This window comes from Rhinatrema bivittatum, chromosome 5, assembly GCF_901001135.1.
Source record: "Rhinatrema bivittatum chromosome 5, aRhiBiv1.1, whole genome shotgun sequence".
Lineage (NCBI taxonomy): Eukaryota > Metazoa > Chordata > Amphibia > Gymnophiona > Rhinatrematidae > Rhinatrema > Rhinatrema bivittatum.
This window is the reverse complement of record NC_042619.1, coordinates 37,413,322-37,433,146: the sequence shown is the minus strand read 5'-3', so window position 1 is coordinate 37,433,146 and position 19,825 is coordinate 37,413,322. Positions and strand designations below refer to the sequence as shown.

Genomic DNA, 19,825 nt, shown 5'->3' with positions numbered 1-19,825 from the left:
GTGAATATCCTGAAAAGTAGGCTGGTTGGGAGGGCCAGCAGGTTGAGTGAGCACCACTGCCCTCAAAAGAGAAATGCAACCGCCTCTTGATCTGGGAAGACTGTTGTAGGCTTTGACAGGCATAAGATAAAGATGACTAATGAGCTTAAAGAGAAATACAAAAACAGTATGACAAATCAAAAGATTTTATACATTTTTTGTGTCTGCAGGTTGGCCCTGTTTGTGCAGGGGTTAAGTGTCCTCTTTTAATAGGGTTAGTAAATAGTGTTTTGAATATTGGCGCTCCCCATTTGTGGGTAGAATTTGGACCCCGGGTTAGGCCAGTACTGGGCTTTCACGAAGAAAGCCATCTCAACTAGGTGCATATGCATGATTTCACTGGAGACTCTCCACCTCCTTGCATCCCATACATAATCAAGCACTATCCAATGCGGGATCGGGCCCCTCTTCCATCACCTGCCATTTAGGAAGGCCACCACTTCATCACAGACCCCAATGTAGGCCTTCCAGGTTGATGGTGCAATGGATCAATGCAGCAACTACCCTGCTGTCTCTTAAACGACTATAGGGGTACGCTGGAGCTGGGGTATCCCTCTGCTTCCACTGCCGCAGCCAGCGTCTTAAACTCTTGTAACAAGAAAGAGAATCAGAATTCTCACTGCAGATCCCTGGCATAAGCTGGGCTCTCACACCAGTGTTTTACCACACACACACACACACACAAGTACAAATTCTCTCGTGAGTTTGGCAGACCAGCCATTGATTACCTTTACTATGGCAAAGTTACCACATCAAAACACAACCCACCTATCAAACAAGACAGTCATCTCAAAGGTATTCCACAATCAAGAACAAATCCAAAATGTGGTGTTCTGGGTGATACCTCGTTGTCTTCATTCTGAGGGTCAGGTAGCAGGACACCAGTCCTCCTGGAAATATATGCCAAATCTAACCCCCCCTCCGCCAGGTGCATCAGAGAAGGGCTCCAGATCATCACAGGTCAAGCACTTAAAGACTCCCATTAAAAAATCTGCGAGGAACAACTGCCAGGCCATCAAATCCTCCCTCAGGGCCTTTCCCAACCGAGTGCGACAGTAATCATATTGTACACCCTTGGTATCAGGAGGCAGACATTGCAGAAATGTGTGGCCCATGGACATAGTCCTATGTACGAATTCCAAGCTCCCAATCAAGAACCCCATATCTCTCAAGATGACACTGCTCTACTGGCAAGTCTCATGAACCAGTGCAAATTTCATCAGCTTTTCTCTAGCAGTCTAGAAACCATGTGAACTGTGCCCTGTTCTATACTCAGGAAGATGATATTTGTGAATGGGGCTGGGACTAATGGAATCCCAAAATCATGCATCAGTTCTTGGAAATTCCAAAAGAGCTACATGCAGTCCGTTGTCCACCTAGACCCACAAACAAGAAGCCACCCTGTCCATTCAAGCCTGCTCCACAATTAGCCAATGAACAAATGTGCTGAACATCTCAAAGCAGGCACACAAGAGAAAGCTGCTTATAGACATGCATTTGTCATAATAGTAAACTCCCTCAACACTGGAAGCCTAGAATATGAAAACTATCTTGGAATATTGGGAATATGCAGAAGGTCAACTCAATGTCAGTTTGACATGAGAGCACCTTTTCTGTACTCCTTCAGCAAAGACAGTGTATTGTCAAAGAATGCACACTGAACGGAGCACTCCTCAGGAAGAATTAAATTATTAACAGAGTGGCCTTATGGATAGGCCATGCTATGGATAAATCTGTATTTCCCAAGTTCCTTTTTTGGGACTACTGCGAGAGGGGACACAATCATTTCATGAAACGGCCTTACTGGGCATGGGTCCACCTCAGCCCAGCAGGCCGTCTTTGGCAAGTTTGTCCATAATGCTTGAAAGCCAGCTGGTTGACAGGGCATTTGTGGGGTCAGCCTGGCATAAGGAGCCCTTGCACAGAATAAGAAAAACATCCCTAAACCCAGCCAACAGATCTGCGGCTGCCAACCTATCCAAGTAAGCTGCCAACCAAGACTCCAGGCACTGCCAAAGTACTAAGGTAGAGGGGCTCTCATATACCTCCATCCTACTTGCCACCAGGTCTCCTTCCTTTCTGAGGGCACTTAGCATGGTCATGTGCAGCTGAGCACTTGCAGCAAGCATGCTGGAATCAGCAGTCCTCCAGGGATGCATACATTGATAATGATCATGCAGGCAATGTATGTTTTTAATGTCTAACATATGCTTGTACGTTTATGAATGCTTTGATGTACCCCGTTCCGAACATTGGATAGAGCAATTAAAAAATCATTTTAAGTACATAAATAAATTGCCAATAGACGTCAGATGGGATGGAACTACTCCACACCTGTATAACAGGGTTGCCAGGACTCTGAAAAGGGTAATTCTCTAATTTCACCTTGTGTAATTTAGTTCAGTTTGTCATGTGGGTCAGCTGCAGGTTCATGCCCTGTGTCTGCCATGACACGGTTGAATTGCCCCCCCATTTTTTACCTGATGGCTTAATTGCAGTTAAGCCAGGCAGGCCCCTTGAATTGCTGATGCACCCCTAGAATAGCATCCATATATGAAATATGGGAAATTCAAAATGGTACACATTACTCAACACAGTCGCCAAGTGGGTGAATGACCTCACCCAGTTGACCATGTCCCTTGAAATAGCTTACTGGATTTCTCATGCTTCCTCTCTCTCCTGCTCTGACCACACTTCCTCCTCCCTTCAAGCAGGTGGAAGATATCAGCATAATGATGCCATCTAATGTTGCACCACAGATATCTAGTTACCTTCTTCCACAGTATGGGGAACCCATTGTGGACGAGCTCCCTTGGGCAGTGACAGTTGTGGAATAGCCCCTCAAAGTCATAGAACTCAATGAGTTGCTCTGGCTATCACTGGAGCTAGTGTCAGAGGTGCACCTCCTGCTCCACTGCTTGCTTTTGTCTCAAGCTGGTGACCCACTGGTACCTTGTATGGTGGCTGAAATGCCACCCCCCCCAGCTCACTAGTAGCAACCATGTCAGTGACTCAAATATTGTTCCTTCTGGCTGAGGTTCTTTCACATACTCTTTGTCTCCTTGGCTTGAGGATTTGCTGCAAATTTGCACCCAAATTTGTCACGTGTCTCTGTTAGGGCAGAAATAGATGAAAATGGGCATGTGACTGCTCTCCGTGAAGACTCATGGAGGCTACCATCTCTGTTAATCTGCCCTGAATCTCTATTGCGCTCTCTGGTACCTCTGTCTAGAACAAGTCTCTATATTTCTTATACGAATAAAGGATGGATCAAATCCAGCCGGGTGTAGCAAGAGGATCATGGTACCATTCTCCGATGTCCCAGCATCTGAGAGGAGTTTCCAGCCAAATGGTCGAACATATGGGCTCCTGTCCTCACATAAGCCTCCCTCTTCCCAGGGAGTAAGGGCCAGACTCACTCTACACTCTTAATTCTTCGCCTGTTCTAGACATTATACCCCCAAAACAAAGGCTTATTGGAATTCCCAAGAGTTTTTGAGGCACATAGAGGTGAAGTCAGGGATCGCGCATATTCTGTGTCTGGTCCAGCCTTGTGGGAATCTATGCCAGAGCAAATGGGATGTGTGACTGACACCATCACGTTCAAAAAGGCCCTAAGGACCTGGCTATTCAAACAAGAATTTGAAGAGTAAGATGGTAAGGCCTGTACAGGAAAGTAAAGAGCAATATGGCATTATTTAATCCACAGCAGCAGTGGCTTTGATCTCATGTTTTTATATTGAATATTTTTATGTTAGTTGTGATCTCCTCTGAGCAAGTGGTATAGAAATATTTTAAATAAATAAATAAATAAATTCACAAAAGCCTGGGCTCTTGGGCCCTCTGGACAATATGGCCCTCGGCCTGCAACACCAATCCACCTATGGGGATGGAGACTGCACACCAGGCCACTGCAGGTGTTCCCTCCTGGCTGAAGGGCTGGATCCGGTGGGTTTGGGGATTCAGTATCTCTGTAGGCCAGCTCGGTATCATCATGGGTGGTTGTCTTTCAATCCCTGAGTTCCCTGCCTCCTGCCCCATTCTCCCAGCCATTACTTCTGCTTTGCCTCCAACTCCAATTCACTTTAGGTAACCTCCTACAGTACCCAACACCGCCTTCCCCGCCCACCATGGGTAACAGCCACTGAGGCCTCACCAGGAACACCTACCCTTATAACTACTACTACCACTCCCCTAGCTAATTCAAGAGACTGAATCCATGCCCTAACTCAGTGCTGCAAATATCTAGCTCCTGTTGGTCCACAGCACCCACTGACTCATGGGGCACCTAACCAGACTGCTCCTGCCACTGCACTCCATAGGGACCTTGCTGTCTAACAGCAGGGCTAAGCTCTTTGTGGGGGCATGATGGATCACTACCAGGGTTGCCGTCTGATGAGGCATGTTGGTGAACACTGCCTTCAGGAGCTGTGGCAGAACAGAGGGTAAAAGCGCAGTGGAGCCCAAGAGGTATTCATGTGCCTTTGGGTTGAACTGGCAAGTTTCAAACCAGAACATGAGGCAATTCAGCAGTGGTATGCAAGGGGCAACAGATATCAGGCAGCAGCAGCATAAAGGCCAGTCAGGGGAGATAATGTGAGGCAGCTTCTCCATTTCTCCCATCTCCTCCTCCTCCTCCTTTTTTTTTTTTTTTTACAGTATGTGACCCTATCCCTTTAAGGTTCAGGCCACAGCGTTTTTATTTTTTCTTTAATTCATTGTGAAACTGTCCCTTTAAGGGATGACGCCACAGAGGGGTTTTTCGTTTCATTTTTTAACATCGTGATCTGTCCCTTTAAAAGGAAAGAGGCCACAGAAATGTATTATTATTATTATCATCATCATCATCATCATCATCAAAAGGAGTAGCTCACCCTTTATAGTGAACTGTTAGGCTAACGAACATCCAGCTCAGGAAACAGTGAAGGGTGGTAGGAGATCGCCGCTGCGACAGGCTGCCCATATGTTTCCTGCAGATAAACAATAAAAGTGGCGCGTTCTGCATTATGTACTTTTGAGACTACCATTGAAATGTATGTGAAAAGTTGTTCAGGGTATGGAAACCAATGTGACATAATTTGACATTTTCAAGGTTACATTTACTTTTAAAGGATCCATGGGAAATTAGGCTTCAGGATAAGGTGCTGCAAGAACAGACTTATTTGTGCTACAAACTCTTGTGGATAAATTAAACTGTTCTAGAGCTAGCAATACTAACGGGCCCAAGGATGAATATACAGAAGAGTCAGCAGGGAAAGTCAAATTGTCAGGTGTGCTTTTCCACCTGTTACTATGTCTTCTATCTTTCATGACACGGTTTGGGTTCTTTTCACCTTACTGGCCCTGGCTGAGTGTAACAAAGAGGTGGGGGTCACAAGGAAGGATTTAAAAACTTTATTTAGTACACACAACTTTTCAACAGCAGCAGTGCGACAGAGTTCAAACAGTTTAGATCTCAGTGTTCTGCAAAACTATAGGTAAATGCTGTCTCAATACAGTGGCCGGCCCGGGTCACAAGTACTAGGCAGCTCCCAAAAAATAGATCTTTCTTATAATAGCGTGCTTTAGTCCAGAGGTTTTCAACCACTGCTCCATGGCAGCGTTTCACCCCCATCCACGGAGAAGCACTGAGAGTCTGAGACTGAGATGGATTTGTTTCACAAGGTAGCCAGCGGCCATCTTGTCTCGTGACGACACTTCCGCCCTTCAGTTTGCACTTTCTTCCCGCTTCGCAGTTTTCACGTCACTTCCGCCCTGCAACGTTCTGAGAACAAACCAGCTCACTCCTTCACCCTACCTCACTTCCCTTTCCTTTCCTTTGAGATTTAAGTTCTGCAAAATCGTGACTATAGTAGATGCTGATTTTTATGGTCATTTTCTGGCTAAAAGGTAAGTTGTTTTTTCTCCTTCCGTTTGTTAGTTGTTGGAGTCTAGCTCCCTACTGTTCTCCGTCCTGAGCTCAGCTGGGGCAGGGGTGATGAGATAATATGAGCTGCCTGAAAGAGGTGAAAGAGCTGCTAAAGGGTTTCCTGTTGCTGATTCTGCGGCTCTCGGGACTTGTGGGGTTCTGACGGGCCCCTTGAGCCTTCTGCACCTGGGCTGCTGTCATGAGGAGCAGGGATTGGGGGTGGTTGGATGGCTTTCTGGGGGTCAGGCTGTTTGGTTGTGTGAGACGCAGGCACTGATGACTGGATGGATTGCTAAGGGTTGCATTGTCCCACCCCCTTACAGGCGGCCTGGGAGGGGAAGAAACAGGAAGGATGAATTAGGGAGCAGGGGCTTCTTTGATTTGCTCTGCGGCTTTATTAATTCCTGCCTGCCCCGTTACAGACGGGGGGGGGGGAGCTGTATTAGAAAGCTGAATGCTTGATCTGCTCCAGCATCTGCTTTTGCAACCCCCTCTTGTTGATGGGTGGTTGTTGTTTTTTACCACAGTCCATCCTTATTTGAAGGTAGGAAGGGCTCGAGGCAAACTGTCTTCAAAGGTAAGGGATGAAATGGCAGTCTTGCACCCCTAAGATGTGGTGCAGGTCAAATTACAGGCTAGGTGCACCATATTGCATTGGCCTGTCAAATGCTGGGTTTTACTCGGGGTTGAGCGTGAGTTTCATGCATACAATCATAGCCCCCCCCCCCCCCCCCCCCAAAGCTGTAAGGAGATCAACGCGTCTACAACGCGTGTCCTAACAACGCATACCAGATAGCGCCCAAAGCATTTAAATTCCATCAGGCTGAATGCACTGTTTAACCCGGGTTGGACGTGCGTCCACAATCCCTTATGCAATAAGGGTTTAGAATGTCCAACCCCTCCCCCCACCCTTAAACTAGTAGTGCTCATCACATGCAAATTCATGTTGATGAGGCTATTAGTCATTCGCCCCAGATACAGAAAAAAAAATGTGCACCCAATCTGCACATTTCTGAGCGGCCTGAAAAAGTGTACAGAAAAGTTGAAAATACAGCTTTTCTATACGTCCTCTGACTTAATATCGTGATGATATTAAGTCGGAGGAACCAAAAGGTAAAAAATTTAAAAAAGTGAGTCGGTGGGTCAGGTTAGGAAAACGGGTGCTCGTAAAACTGAGAGTCCGTTTTCCAAACCCACTGACAGCCACCTTTCCTGGGTTTCTTCTGCTAAGGAGGCGCTAGGGGCACACTATTTTCCCTAGCGCCTCCTTTTTAGCGTAACCCCTCGTTTAAATACTGCATCGCACACCCAGGAGAGGTGGCTGAGCGCGCGTTAGGAAAGCTGGCACTCGACACTGAGCGCCTGTTTTCTGCGTGGGTTTATTGTATCGGCCTATATGTAAACGAAGCCATTAGTGGATGCAGAAAAGTGCGCCCAGAGGCCATGCGCCCAATGCATATTTTTTTATGTGGGAAAATGAACTCCAGTTCTGGAGGTGGCATAAAGTTTATTCTCAGTCAATAATAAATTTGGTTCTCTGTAGTTGTGATAAATATACCCCTTGTAGCGTGGGGTTGTTTAGAGAGATTAGTATAAGATTTAGTTCCCTGTATGTACTAGGATCAATCCACACCGCTGGGTTGTGCCTCCCTTCCAGCAGATGGAGTCAGAGAAAAGCTGAAAAGCACACCAGATAACCCTGTGTGCCACCTGCGATCCTTCTGTATTTCTCTGACTCCAGCAGATGAAGGATGGCATAACCTGCGTTCCTGATCCTTTGCAAAATTCTTTATTTGATTGATTAATAAGTGAAGGGGGTATCCTAACCTTGGTACCTTTGATTAGATCAACCTGTATATTTGGGGTTAGAACAAAACATTTAAAAAATGTATATAATGGGTAGTGGAGCAGAGCATGCTGATTAGCTAAAGGATGCCTTAAAAAAAATCACGGATGGTTGTTTTCCTATTGGTAAACAACACACATTGCAGATTTCTGTAACTTCATGTAAACGAGTCGTTTTTGTTAGGAATGCACAATTTAAATGTTTCTGCACCCAAGGCAGTAAACATTTGCATGCCAGAGATGTAATTTCTCCATTACCGCACCTTTTTTTTTTTTATGCCGCTTCGATTTTATGCTCATTTGAATACTGCATCGAGTGCACAGGGGATGTGGTTGCACATGCATGCGCTCATATTGGGTGCCCATTGTTTGTGCGTGCCTTCCTGCGTCCGCCTGTGAGAGGGCCAAGGGATTGGTTCCCTGTGGAGGTTTGCTTGGAGCCTGGTCTTTCCAGAGGTTTGAAAAAAAAGGAGGAGACAGGGGTCAGAGTGCCCAGAGGAGTGGAAAATAGGCCATCAGCGATGATAATTCTAGGAATCTGGGAACCCTGGCGTCTGGCCCCTGAGGATGTGGGAGCTGGGTGCATTGTGGGGGGGGGGGGTTTCTGTGTGTGTGTGGAGTAATCTTTCCCCCTTCCTCTCTTCCCCCCCCCCCCCCCCCCCAGCTCATCAATCTCAGGTCATCTGGTCCAAGAAATGTTCAAAGAGTAGCCAGCCAGTCCCTGGCATGAGAGAGGTTGAGAACCACTGGATCAAAATGTTCTATGGGCTTTTCCTCCGTGAGATTGTCCAAATCTCTCTTAAACCCCGCTGTGCTAGTCGCCTTGACCGTGTCTTCTGGCAATAGATTTTACAGCTTGACTGTGCATGGAATGAAAATTTTGTTTTTAAATCTGCTGGTTGTTACTTTCACGGCGTGTCCCCTGTTTTATTAGTATTTGAAAGGGTAAATAACTGTCCTTTTATTTAATATGATGTTCTCTATTCCTTTTTGGATTGTTCCTAGCATTCTGTTGGCTTTTCTGGCTGCAGCCGCACACTGAGCTGAAGGATTTCAAGGTCCTTTTCCGAGGGTCACGAATTCTAGTACAGAGCTCAGCACAGTGTACCTATATACGGGCCGATACAGTAAAATTCGCGGGAGAGCCAGCATTCTGAGGCGAGCGCCCAGGCCACTCTCCTGGGCGCGTGATCCAGTATGCAAATGAGGGCCCGCGGTAAAAGGAGGCACTGGGGCCACTAGCGCGTCCCTGGCGCCTCCTTTTTGACAGGAGCGGCGGCTGTCAGCGGGTTTGACAGCCGACGCTCAATTTTACCGGCGTCTGTTCTTGAACACGCTGACAGCCACGGGTTTGGAAAACGGACGCCAGCATAATTGAGCATCCATCTTTTAACCCGCGGGCCGCCAGCCGATTTAAAATTTATTTTTTTTTTAATTTTGGGGCTTCCGACTTAATATCGCTGCGATAATTTCCACGTGGGAATAACTAATAGGCCCATATGTTGCGGGCGCTATTAACGCCTGCCAAAGGCAGGAGTTAATTTCGGCCGGCACCAGGAAAGTGTACAGAAAAGCAGAAAAAACTGTATAAGGGGTAAAAATAGCATGTCGAAAACGCGCGGCCAAATGCGGGCTAACAGTGCGCTCCGCCAAAGTGCACTGTACTATGCGCAATTGTAGTTCTATGCTGCACTCCTGCCTGCATCCCTGTGTGTATGTGTACTTATTATTCACTCCATCCAAAAGTGCTGGGTGAGTTCCAAAACACAAACCTCATATCCTAATAGGATAACATGACTACAGCGTAGGCTAACATAAAATGATACCACAATGGATTGTTGTCCTACATAACTTCTCTCAATAAAGAGAGAGACATTTAAGACCGATAATACCATCCCAAACATTTCAGGCTCACTCAGCACACGCTTCACATGCAGTAATGACCTAGGGGCAAGCAGTGGCAAGCAAGGATGGATTCCACCCTAGTTGCAGAAAAGTCTCCTTTAAAGAGTCCCAGATAGGGAAAGGTTGGCCTTTTTGCCGGTGATACCAAAAACTGTAACAGGGTGGACAGCCAGGAAGGAGTGGGAAAACACGAGGAGGGGTCTGGCGAAGCTCAAGGAATGGTGTAAGGTCTGGTAGCTAAGATTTAATGCTAAAACATGCAGAGTAATGCATTCAGGATGCAAAACCCCAAGGGAAAGGTACAGTATAGGAGGGGAAATTCTTCAAAGCACAAAGGAAGAGCGGGATCTGGAGGTGGCTGCATCTGGTGATCTTAAGGTGGATAAAGCAACGGTAAAAGCCAGAAAGCTGTTTGGCTGCATAGGGAGAGGACTGGTCAGCAGAAAAAGGAAGGTGGTAATACCCCTGTATAGGTGGTTCCTGGTGAGACCTCACTTGGAATACTGTGTGCAATTCAGGAGAATTCACCTTCAATAGGATATAAACAGGATGGAGCTGATCCAGAGGGTGGCTACTAAAATGATCTGTGGTATTTTGTTCTAAAGCGTATGGGAATAGATTTAAAGATCTGAACATGGACACCCTAGAGGAGAGGTGAGAGAGTAGAAATATGATAGACATTCAAAGGTTTCTGTGCACAGGAGATGAGCCTTTTTCGATGGAAAAGAGGGTCTAGAATGAGGGCTTATGAGATGAGGTTGAAAGGGAGTAGACTCAGGCGTAAACCTAGGAATATTTCTTTTCAGAGAGGGTGGTGGATGCTTGGACCAGCCTCCTAGTGGAAGTGGTGGAGACAAAAACAGTATCTGAATTCAAGAACGCATGGGATAAATAAACACAAGGTGTGTATTAAGGAAGTGATGAGAATTGTAAGGCTAAATTAATTGGACGGATAGGCAAACTGGATGGGCCATACAATCTTTTTCTGCCGTCATGTTTCTAGATACCCACCTACAGCCTTAGGCTTGCCTGTAATTTACACAGAATAGCCCCAATCTGACATTAAACGTGCAGTAGCTAATCCCACTTAAGTTTCGAGTCTGTCTGTGTTAGTTTCCTTGGTTCTTCTGGTCCTCCTGGCATTCTCTTAAATCCATCCTCACCCCCCCCCCCCCCCCCCCCCCCCCCCCCCCCCGCGGGTCTTTCTTTCCTCTCCTGTCCTGAGCCTGCCGTCCTGCTCTGCCCCTGCAGCGTTAGCAGTTCAGGGGGAGGAATGCAGCAGCAGTGGCCGCTGAGTGGCGTGGCCCCCATGCACTCCTGCCCTTTTTCACAGGACCCCTTCCTCCCTAAATGTGTTCCAGTGCAAATATCTGTGTTAATATTCTAGACCCAAGAAGCTCATCAGACAAAAGAAAAGATTCTTGATGTAGTAGATTTAAGTTTATTTGTGTGACTCACCATTGTGATGTGCATGAATTTACATAAAGAGTTTGTATAGCGGAGCATCGAATGTTACACACACTCTCACACACACACACACACTCTCACACACACTCTCACACTCTCACACACACACACTCCTTTGGTCAACTGGTGCTCAAATTGGTCTTGGGACTTTCTCCCCTCCCTCACCTCCAGTCAGTCGGGTTTTCAGGATATTCCTTACAACGGAGGCAGAGCATGCAAATCTACCTCGCGCATATTCATTTGCGAGATTCTGAAAACCTGAGTGGCTGGGTGAGAGCGCTACTGCACGCATCCAACAACGCTGGCTGCAGAACATAAGGGAGCCCCGTAAGAAGAGGTGAGTGTGAAATTGGGTGGAGGGGCTTCGTCCTTCTCTGAGAGGGTCTCAATAAATGTTTTATCTGGTGACTTGTTTTTTCATTGCACTCGGGTGCAATCGACCATAGACTGCGCTCTCCTACCACTGCTTAACCTTTCTATAGCGCTACCCGACATACGCAGCGCTCTCTTAGATCCCAGGAAGGATTTCTGCCCAAGCTGTCAGTCTTGGCACTAGAAACATCATTCTTGCTTTGATTTAATCCTGTACTACTTCTCTTCCCTTTTTAGCTCATCCTTTTCATAATAAATAGCTTTCGGTACTCCCAAATCCTGTGGCCTAATCTTCCCTGGTCACGGGAAGGGGTTCCCCCCCCCTCCCTTTAAAGCTCAGTAGCTCTGCATTTCTGGAGCCCTGGCCACAAGCTGCAAGGAAGAAGCGACAAACTCCCCCCACCAGACTTAACCAGCTTCCCGTCAATCCTGAGTATCAGCTAGAGGTTCTCCATCACAACACCACTCAGAGAGAGAGAGAGGGAGAGATCCTCTGCCATGGGGATACATTATTCAACCCCCAAAGCAGAGGGCAAGCACATTCCCCCCCCCCCCCCCCCCCCACCACCAGAATCTCTCAAAGGGCTCATGCACCAGCCCAGGCCCCATCTCAGGTATTTCTGCTGACTGCACACCTGAAGCTATTTTGACGTGGATATGAAATGTACATTTGTGCAGTGTCCTTGGCAAGGGAGTCGAAAGGCTCTTGAAGCTCTGGAGATGTGCGCGTAGGATGCGGGGAAACCCAGCGTGAGGAGGAAAGGAGCTGCCAATGTGCGGCCTCTCTGCCATCTCTTCCCCCGTCTCCTCTACCCCTCTGCCTTACTCCCGCTGCTCTGTTTCCCCTCACCAGTCTGGCAGCTCTGCCACTTCATACTTTGAAACATGCAGGGGGCTTGAACCCAGATAGTTTATTTGATTCAGTGGCGGGGGAGATTCCTTAAACTCTTTAGTCCCTCACTAATGTGGCCCGCCTCGTGCTGAAAAGTTAATTCTCTCTCAGGAGGTAGAGTGAGCTTTTCAGTGTTCGGTGGGCCATCTTAACATATGCAGGTACCAGTGTTAAGGTTTTGTGTTCTGATGCCCCCATTTACATGCGCGTTGGCATTAATGTGCCTTGAGTTAATACTGACAAGTTCAGGGTCTGCGTGGCGCCTTAGTACATAGGCGATCACTAAATGCGCATGTTAAGACCAGATGAATGCATGTGCTTAAAGGGAGCGCCCTAAATGAAATGGCAGATCGTTTTATAGTTTTTTTTTTCCTAAAATGAATCCAAATGCTCTGCTGGATGTACGATATAAACTGCAGAATGATGTTTTCTCAAGAATATCTCCCCGACATCCTCCTCTGTAAAGACTGAAGCAAAGAATTCCTTTAGTTTTTCTGCTATGGTTTTATTCTCCTTTTATTCCCCAGTCACCTGACTCTTTTTGTAGGTTTTTTGTTTCTAAGTACTTGAGAAGGTTCTTAATAGCTTTTGCCTCTTTGGCACGTCTACACTCAAATTCAAATGCATTTTTTAAGCCTTTGAAAATGTAAATCAGCATGTGGATAATGGTGACCCGATCAATTATCGTGGATTGAGATTTGCTGAAGGCGTCTGATAAAGTCCTGCCTGAGAGACTCCACAAGAAATTTAAAACATCAGGGAATAGGAGGCTATGTCGTACTGTGGATTGGCATTGGTTAAGAGATAGGAAACAGAGTTGGACTACATGGTTGGTTTTCCCACTGGAGAAAAGTGAATTGTGGAATGCCCCGAGGATCTGTCCTTGCACCAGTGTTGTTTAACTTATCCATTAATGATCTAGAAAAGGAAGTGATGAGCAGAGTGATCGAATTTGTAGATGACACACAAAAATATTCAAAGTAGTTAAATCACAGGCAGACCATGAGGAACTGCAGGACCTTACAAGACTGGGGAGTTGGGCATCTAAATGGCAGATAATAGGTAATCACAAAAATTGAAGTCCAATGTTGCCGCAAACGAAATAATCACAGCCGTGCACACACGTATGGCTAGGCAAAAAATAAGTAAATATTTTCAACACAATGGATGAATTAATGGTCCATCATACCACCCTAGGGTTCAGAACAAAATTTATGTTCTTTAGAACCAACTGGGTCTTATATAATCATCAGTCCAAGGATTGTATGAAAAATTTCTATCTTTTGAAACTTTTTAGTAGTGATAATAAATTGAACCATGTACTTCCCCTTTAGTGTGTCCAATGTTGCCAAGCCCGACACAATATCATGTTTCGCAATCGCTGCTCCAGGGGCTCCAATTGTGAATATAAGAATTTAAAAAACCTATTCAGACTTTCATTAAATACAGGAAGTTCCTCAATGAAATATCTGTTCCAAACTTCTTAAAACGCCAAGGATTTCTCAGGCGCTCCTATGATGGTCCATTAATTCATCCATTGTGTTGAAAATATTTACTTAGATAAAATGTAATGTCGTCAAATGCCGAGTGATACACATAAGAGAAAAATAATCCCAACTACTACAGGTTCACAAAAGACTGAGTTGCACATTAGGAATAACTACGCAGGAAAAGGATGTTGGACTCACTGTCAATGGTAGGTTAAAGTCCTCAACTTGGTGTGCGGCAGCTGTCAAAAACAGGATGCTAAGAATTATTTGGAAAAGAACGGAGAATAAAACTGAAGAGCATCATAATGCCTCTATAGAGATCTACGTTGTACCGTATGCAGTTCTGGGCACCCCATATCGAGAATTAGAAAAGGTACAGAGGAGGACGACAACAACTGGTCAAAGGGATGGAACCATTCCCTTACGAAGAAAGGTTAAGCAGCGATTCGGCTCAGAGAAGAGGGGATAGGGTAGTTTATAAAATCACGAGTGGGGTGGAACAGGTAAATAGGGAACGGTTATTTACCCCATCCACTAACGCTAGGGCACACTCCCCGAAACTAACAGGTAGCAAATAGGAAACAAACTGGAAAGTGTATTTTCTTTTTCACTGAGTGCACAATCGAGCTGTGGACTTTGTTGCCAGAGAAGGTAGCATAGTACAAGTTTCTAAACGCTGAGACACCCACCACTTATCCCTGGGACAGAGGAACATGAAATGGGAGGTAGTTTTGAGAATGGCCACTGTCGTAGAGCGCACGACTGACCTTTGGTCTGACCCAGTCTGGCACACAACTTTTTTTTTTTTTTTAATAATTTTTATTCAGGTAGAGTAAGAAAAACAGCCAATGGTACAGGGGACACGGAAGCAAACAGTCAAAACAATACTGAGCAGCATACAAAGAGCACAACCCATGAAATCATAAAGTCTCCCGAAAGAAAGCTTTTATATTTCCATCCAAACCCACCCCTATACTAGGGGGTTTGGGTGGAAATATACACTAGTGTCCAGTATATAAGAGAGGCACGGCCATGAGCTCCGTCCGCGGGCTATGCAGCGCTCCTGTAAGTTTCCAGGCTGTGAGTAGAGACGCCAGGCTTCATCAAAGCGGCCCATCTCATCCATCCGAAGAGCGGTCAGTCGTTCCATAAAGTATATCCAATGAAGTCGGCGCAAAACACTATCAAAAGAGGGGGGGCATAGTAGATCCCCAGTCCCGTGCAATAGTGCCCCGAACAGCTTGCAATACAGCTTTCAAAATAACATGTTGGGGCCTGGAGACCTCAGTTAGTGAGAAATGTAAGAGCGCTGATCGAGGTGAGAGTGTAATGGGAGCATCTAATACCAGCTTAAGCCAATCTTCAGTACCACAAGGAGGTAAGGGCAGGGCAAGACCACCCCATGCAAATAGTGCCCCCTCTGCCCATGGTTACACTGCGCGTAGGGAACATGTTATGTAACTTAGCAGGTGTATAATACCAGCGAAACAGAATGTTATAATTAATTTCCAGGGTCAAAGCTGAGAGAGCACTCTGACTGGTAGCATGAAAGCAGGTATCCCAGTCTTCTGGCGTAAATGGCAAAGCTAAGTCCGCTTCCCAGGCTTTCATAAATTTAGCCTGGCACACTTTTTGAATGTAAACTGTTTACATGTTCAGCAGCTGAAGTAAAAATGGGCGGAGCTCTAAGGTTGTCTGTCTGAGTTGTATTTTTTATTGAAATTAAAACAGCAAATGTTTCCAGAAAAGGATTACTTTTCCCGCCCTCAGTGTCCATTGGTCTCTGCCTCCCTATCCCTTGCCCCGCCATGAAGGTCACTTTTGTGTCTAGTCCGGGCAAATTCGGGTTCTGACAATGCATCCAAGCTCAAAGTTTGCGCTCTGTGCGAAGGCATTTCCTCCCATTCCCATTTCAAGGCTCTCTTTTTTTTTTTTTTTCCCTCCAGCTTCAGATGATCTTTTCATCCTATAATTGCAGCTTGCTAAGATGTTCCTCTTTCCTTTAGCATCTTAAGTCTCTTCACCCAAGGCTTATTATACAGATAGGGGCAGATTTTAAAACCTGCGCGCAGGCGCAGATTTGTTCGCGCAACCCGGCGCAAACAAATCTACGCCCGATTTTATAACATGCGCGCGCATGTTATAAAATCCAGGGTCGGCGCACGCAAGGGGGGGGTGCACAGTTGTGCAACTTGCGTGCGCCGAGCCGCACAGCCTGCCTCCGTTCCCTCGGAGGGAACCCCCCTCCCCCCCCCCTTTACCTTTCTTGAAGAAGTTACGCCTGCCTCCTGGCAGGCATAATTTACGCGCGCCAGCCAACGGCAAATGGCTGCTGTGCCTGGAGGCTCAGCCCGCACCCCGCCCCTTTTTGCAAGCCCCGGGACATACGTGCGTCCCGGGGCTTGCGCTCGCGCGTAACTCTTTTAAATCCGCCCCATGATGTTCCATGCTGGTGGCCCTTTTTAAAATTCTCTACCTGCTTCTTGTGCTTTTACTAGATGTCGAATGAATGCCAATTTGTTAAAATGGCAGCTCTCTCTCTACCTTTCTAGTCTTCTTTGTAGAAAGAAAGAACATCTCCAAGTCTACTCTGCCCTCTGTAGCTGAATCAGATGCTTTACAACTTTCTTGGCACGCGTGCCCCATGTGCTTGAATGATTGCCAGTAGTTCTTAGCTGTTATTTATAACTTGTTTTGTACCAAAACTTCTTTCTGCAAGTTATAGATTCTCTGCCTAAATTGTCAGTAAAATGGTGGACAGATCTAGGAGCTGACCTTTCAACTAGTTGGTTAGGAAAAGGTTTTAATCAAATTTAAAACACTTAACTGAAAGTTTATGCCTAAGGGAATTGCACATTTTTATGCATCCTATAAAGCAGGCATAGCCCAAACACATGGCCAGAATCTGTCTGATCAAAGATACCTTGATTCATGGTATTTGGCCATATAGTACAAGCTGTATTTTTTTTTTTACCTCAGGCACTGACAACTGTTCCCCTTCTTCACGGTGCAGGAGTCGAGGATGGAGGTGCCCGTCCCAGTAATCCGGCTACCTAGGGGACCCGATGGCATCAGCCGCGGCTTCGACCTGCACTCCCCCCGGTATCTGGCTCTGGGCCCGAAGGACTGCGGGGAGCTTGAGAAAGAACAGAAGGCGCGAACAGTGATGCGAGAGCAGTATCTGCGCAGTCTCTTGGCGATGGTGGGACAGCCCATCTGCTTCACCATGTACGAGAGAGTGACAGTCACTGCATGCTTTGGCACCTCCGACATCGATATATTAAACTTCCAGGTCTCGGAGCTGCAGACACCGCTGGGCGTGCAGAAGGAAGCCCTGCTCCGCTGCCCAGACATCATCTCCTATACGTTTCACTTATGAGCCCAGCACGGGACGTGGAGCCACAGAGAGCGCTGATCTGCTGGCTGGGCCTCATCCCCTACATCCTCCGAGGGAGCCCACCGCAGGGGCACAGAGGAAAAAAAGCCCCGCTCCTCTCTCCAGACATAATCTCGTGCACCTTCCAGCTCTTAGCCCGTCACACACGCTGGCACAGAAGAAAAGGCAGAGAGGTGCTCATCTGCTAATTGCCATCATCCGTCTATGTGTATATATATATATATATATATATATATTTGCTATGTTACAGGCTGCTCTGGGTTCTTTTTGAAAATGTTATCTTTGTGCATTGACTGGCAATTAAGAGTGCATGCTGCAGAAATAATTGGAAATAGTTCCCACCGGTTGTAGTTTCCTCTGTATTATGCAGTATAGATAGTATTACAGGAGAAAAAGTAGTTAAATCAGTAGAGCTAGGTTGCATTACATTTTGGATACGTATGCAGCCCTTTTCCAAAAAAGGACCCAGAGTGGTTTACAGCAGAGCAAAACTAACTGGTTAGTCTCCAGCAGATGTGATGCCCTGGGAAATACTGTCCCACTGGCTGTTAACTAGGGAGAAGATGATGGGAGATGCGGTCTTTATGAATTTCCTTCCATCTCTCCACCAACAAAGCTGTGAACCGGCAGTCCGCAAAGTCCATTTAAAAATCAGTGCTGTTAAACAGATTGAGCTCCAGCGCAACACGTACTCAAACTTTTCTGCAGCTTTCTTCATTGCTTGTCTTTTTTAATTGTTTGCTTCCCTCGTTCCTCACTCGGACAACGTCCTTGTTGATTGTTCTTGACCTTTATAGTGTCTCCAGTTGATAGGGGAAATATAAAAATGTCAGTGTAAATTGAATTACTACACAGTCACTTGTTTGGGTTTTTTTTCCTGTAATGTAAGATGTTAATTGTCTTTTAGTCACTGGCAATAAAAAAAGAAAAGACTGAAACTGAAAGTGATTTGGCTATGAAATGCCATTGAGCAAATACCGAATGGTGATGATCTCCAGCATTTTAATGTGTTCGGTTTTCCTTTTGTAGTGAAATATTAAAATGGATGAAATTTACAGCTTGCAGATTTAGTAACATGTAATGTGATGAGTCTGGACATCTCTCTTGTTTTTCCTAATGGCTTTACTGTCCCAAGGAAGGTCTTGGAGGAGCACACAGACAATGGGGGAAGATGCTAATGCCAAAATGAAACTATCCTACATCCAGTCACTCGTCACGTTGGTTCCCAGGAGGGTTTGTAGGTCATCTTACAGCAGGACTTGATGCATGATCGGCCGTTTGGGGGTTTTTTTCCCTTAACTTTCTCTCTACAGAGTTTGAAATGCTTTCCATTTGCGAGTTAAATACCCTTGAACAAAAGTGAAGCTTAAAGGGAGTGGAAGGCTGAAGTGCAGAAAGCCCTCTGTAACCAGAGGAGCCACATAAACCGCATGTCCAGGGAGCAGGGGGGACACGCTGCCTTGGTCTCGGCTTTGTTCCTATTGCATACATGGAGATGTCTTTAGTGTCTTCTTTAAGAAAAGCAGGACTGTCTGTCTGTCCGTCCATGCATGCAATGGAGTAAACTCGTGTCCCCCTCGACAGGAAGCTATATGTTCATCCCATGAATAACTGTTCCAAAGTGTGAGCTCGGACAGAGGAGGAGAGAGACAGTTGTCTTGAATTTTGGGTGGGGGAGGGTTTCCTGAGTTTTCATCTTGCAGTTCTGGCAATGGTTCATGCTCAACTCCCAGATTGCAAGCACCAGTTTAACGTCGCAATAGAAGCTGGACTGGATTTGGATTCTAGACTTTATTACTCACCTTTCCTAAGGTGAGTAACTGTCAAATACAGTAGTTATTTCCCTGCCCAAGAGGGCTTACTATGTAAGGGGGCGGGAGGGGTCATTTACTAAAGATTTTCTCCCATTTTGCATCTATGGGAAAAATGTTTTAGTAAATCAGGCCCAAGGTCACAAGCAGCAGCACTGGGGGAAGCAGGATTTGAAGCCTGGCTGGTTCTCGGCCCACTCTGCTAACTATGAGGCTTCTCTTCCACCTGACTTTTGTATTCCTTGGCTCTTGTCACTTTTTTTTTTTTTCCTGATATATTTATCCTTTTTTACTATAGGGATGCAGATCATGGGTGTGTTTTTGTAATAATAAAATTCCTCCTGAATCCATCCTGAGTTTGTTATCTTTATACTTTGTATCTATGGGTCTGATGTTTGTGTGGGGATGTGATAAGGATCCCAAATTATTTAACATAAAAGGTGAGAGTGATTTTAGATAGAAGCAGCATGTTAAAAAGGTTAACAATTGTGTTAAAGACATCAAAGAGGAAGTTTTCAGGATTAGCTTTTGTTCTACCACCTGAGTCCTTTCATAACCATTTCATTTATATTCTGCTTTTTGGCCGATTCCATTCAGGTACTGGAGGTATTTCCCTATCCCCACAGGCTTTCAATCTAATTTTGTACCTGATGCAGTTGCAGGGTAAAGTGACTTGTTCAAGGTGCAACAGTGGGATTT

The 19,825-nt window shown here is 45.9% G+C and overlaps 1 protein-coding gene across 2 annotated transcripts; it reads left to right on the top strand.

The window, feature by feature from the left end:
- The first annotated feature begins 5,773 nt into the window (after nucleotides 1–5,773).
- On the top strand, nucleotides 5,774–19,476 carry GEMIN7 (gem nuclear organelle associated protein 7). Of its 2 annotated transcripts, none has more exons than XM_029602226.1 (2): nucleotides 5,774–5,928; nucleotides 16,932–19,476. In XM_029602226.1, exon 2 carries the CDS (start codon nucleotides 16,941–16,943, stop codon nucleotides 17,295–17,297), a length of 357 nt encoding a protein of 118 aa, XP_029458086.1. In that variant the 5' UTR covers nucleotides 5,774–5,928; nucleotides 16,932–16,940; the 3' UTR covers nucleotides 17,298–19,476. The 2 variants fall into 2 exon arrangements, with proteins under 2 accessions (XP_029458086.1, XP_029458087.1); XM_029602227.1 differs by having other exon boundaries at nucleotides 5,778–5,928; nucleotides 16,898–19,476.
- Nucleotides 19,477–19,825: the final 349 nt, after the last annotated feature.

Coding starts and splice junctions, on each gene's coding strand:
- GEMIN7 (XM_029602226.1), top strand. CDS start 16,941: ATGGAGGTGCCCGTCCCAGTAATCCGGCTACCTAGGGGACCCGATGGC.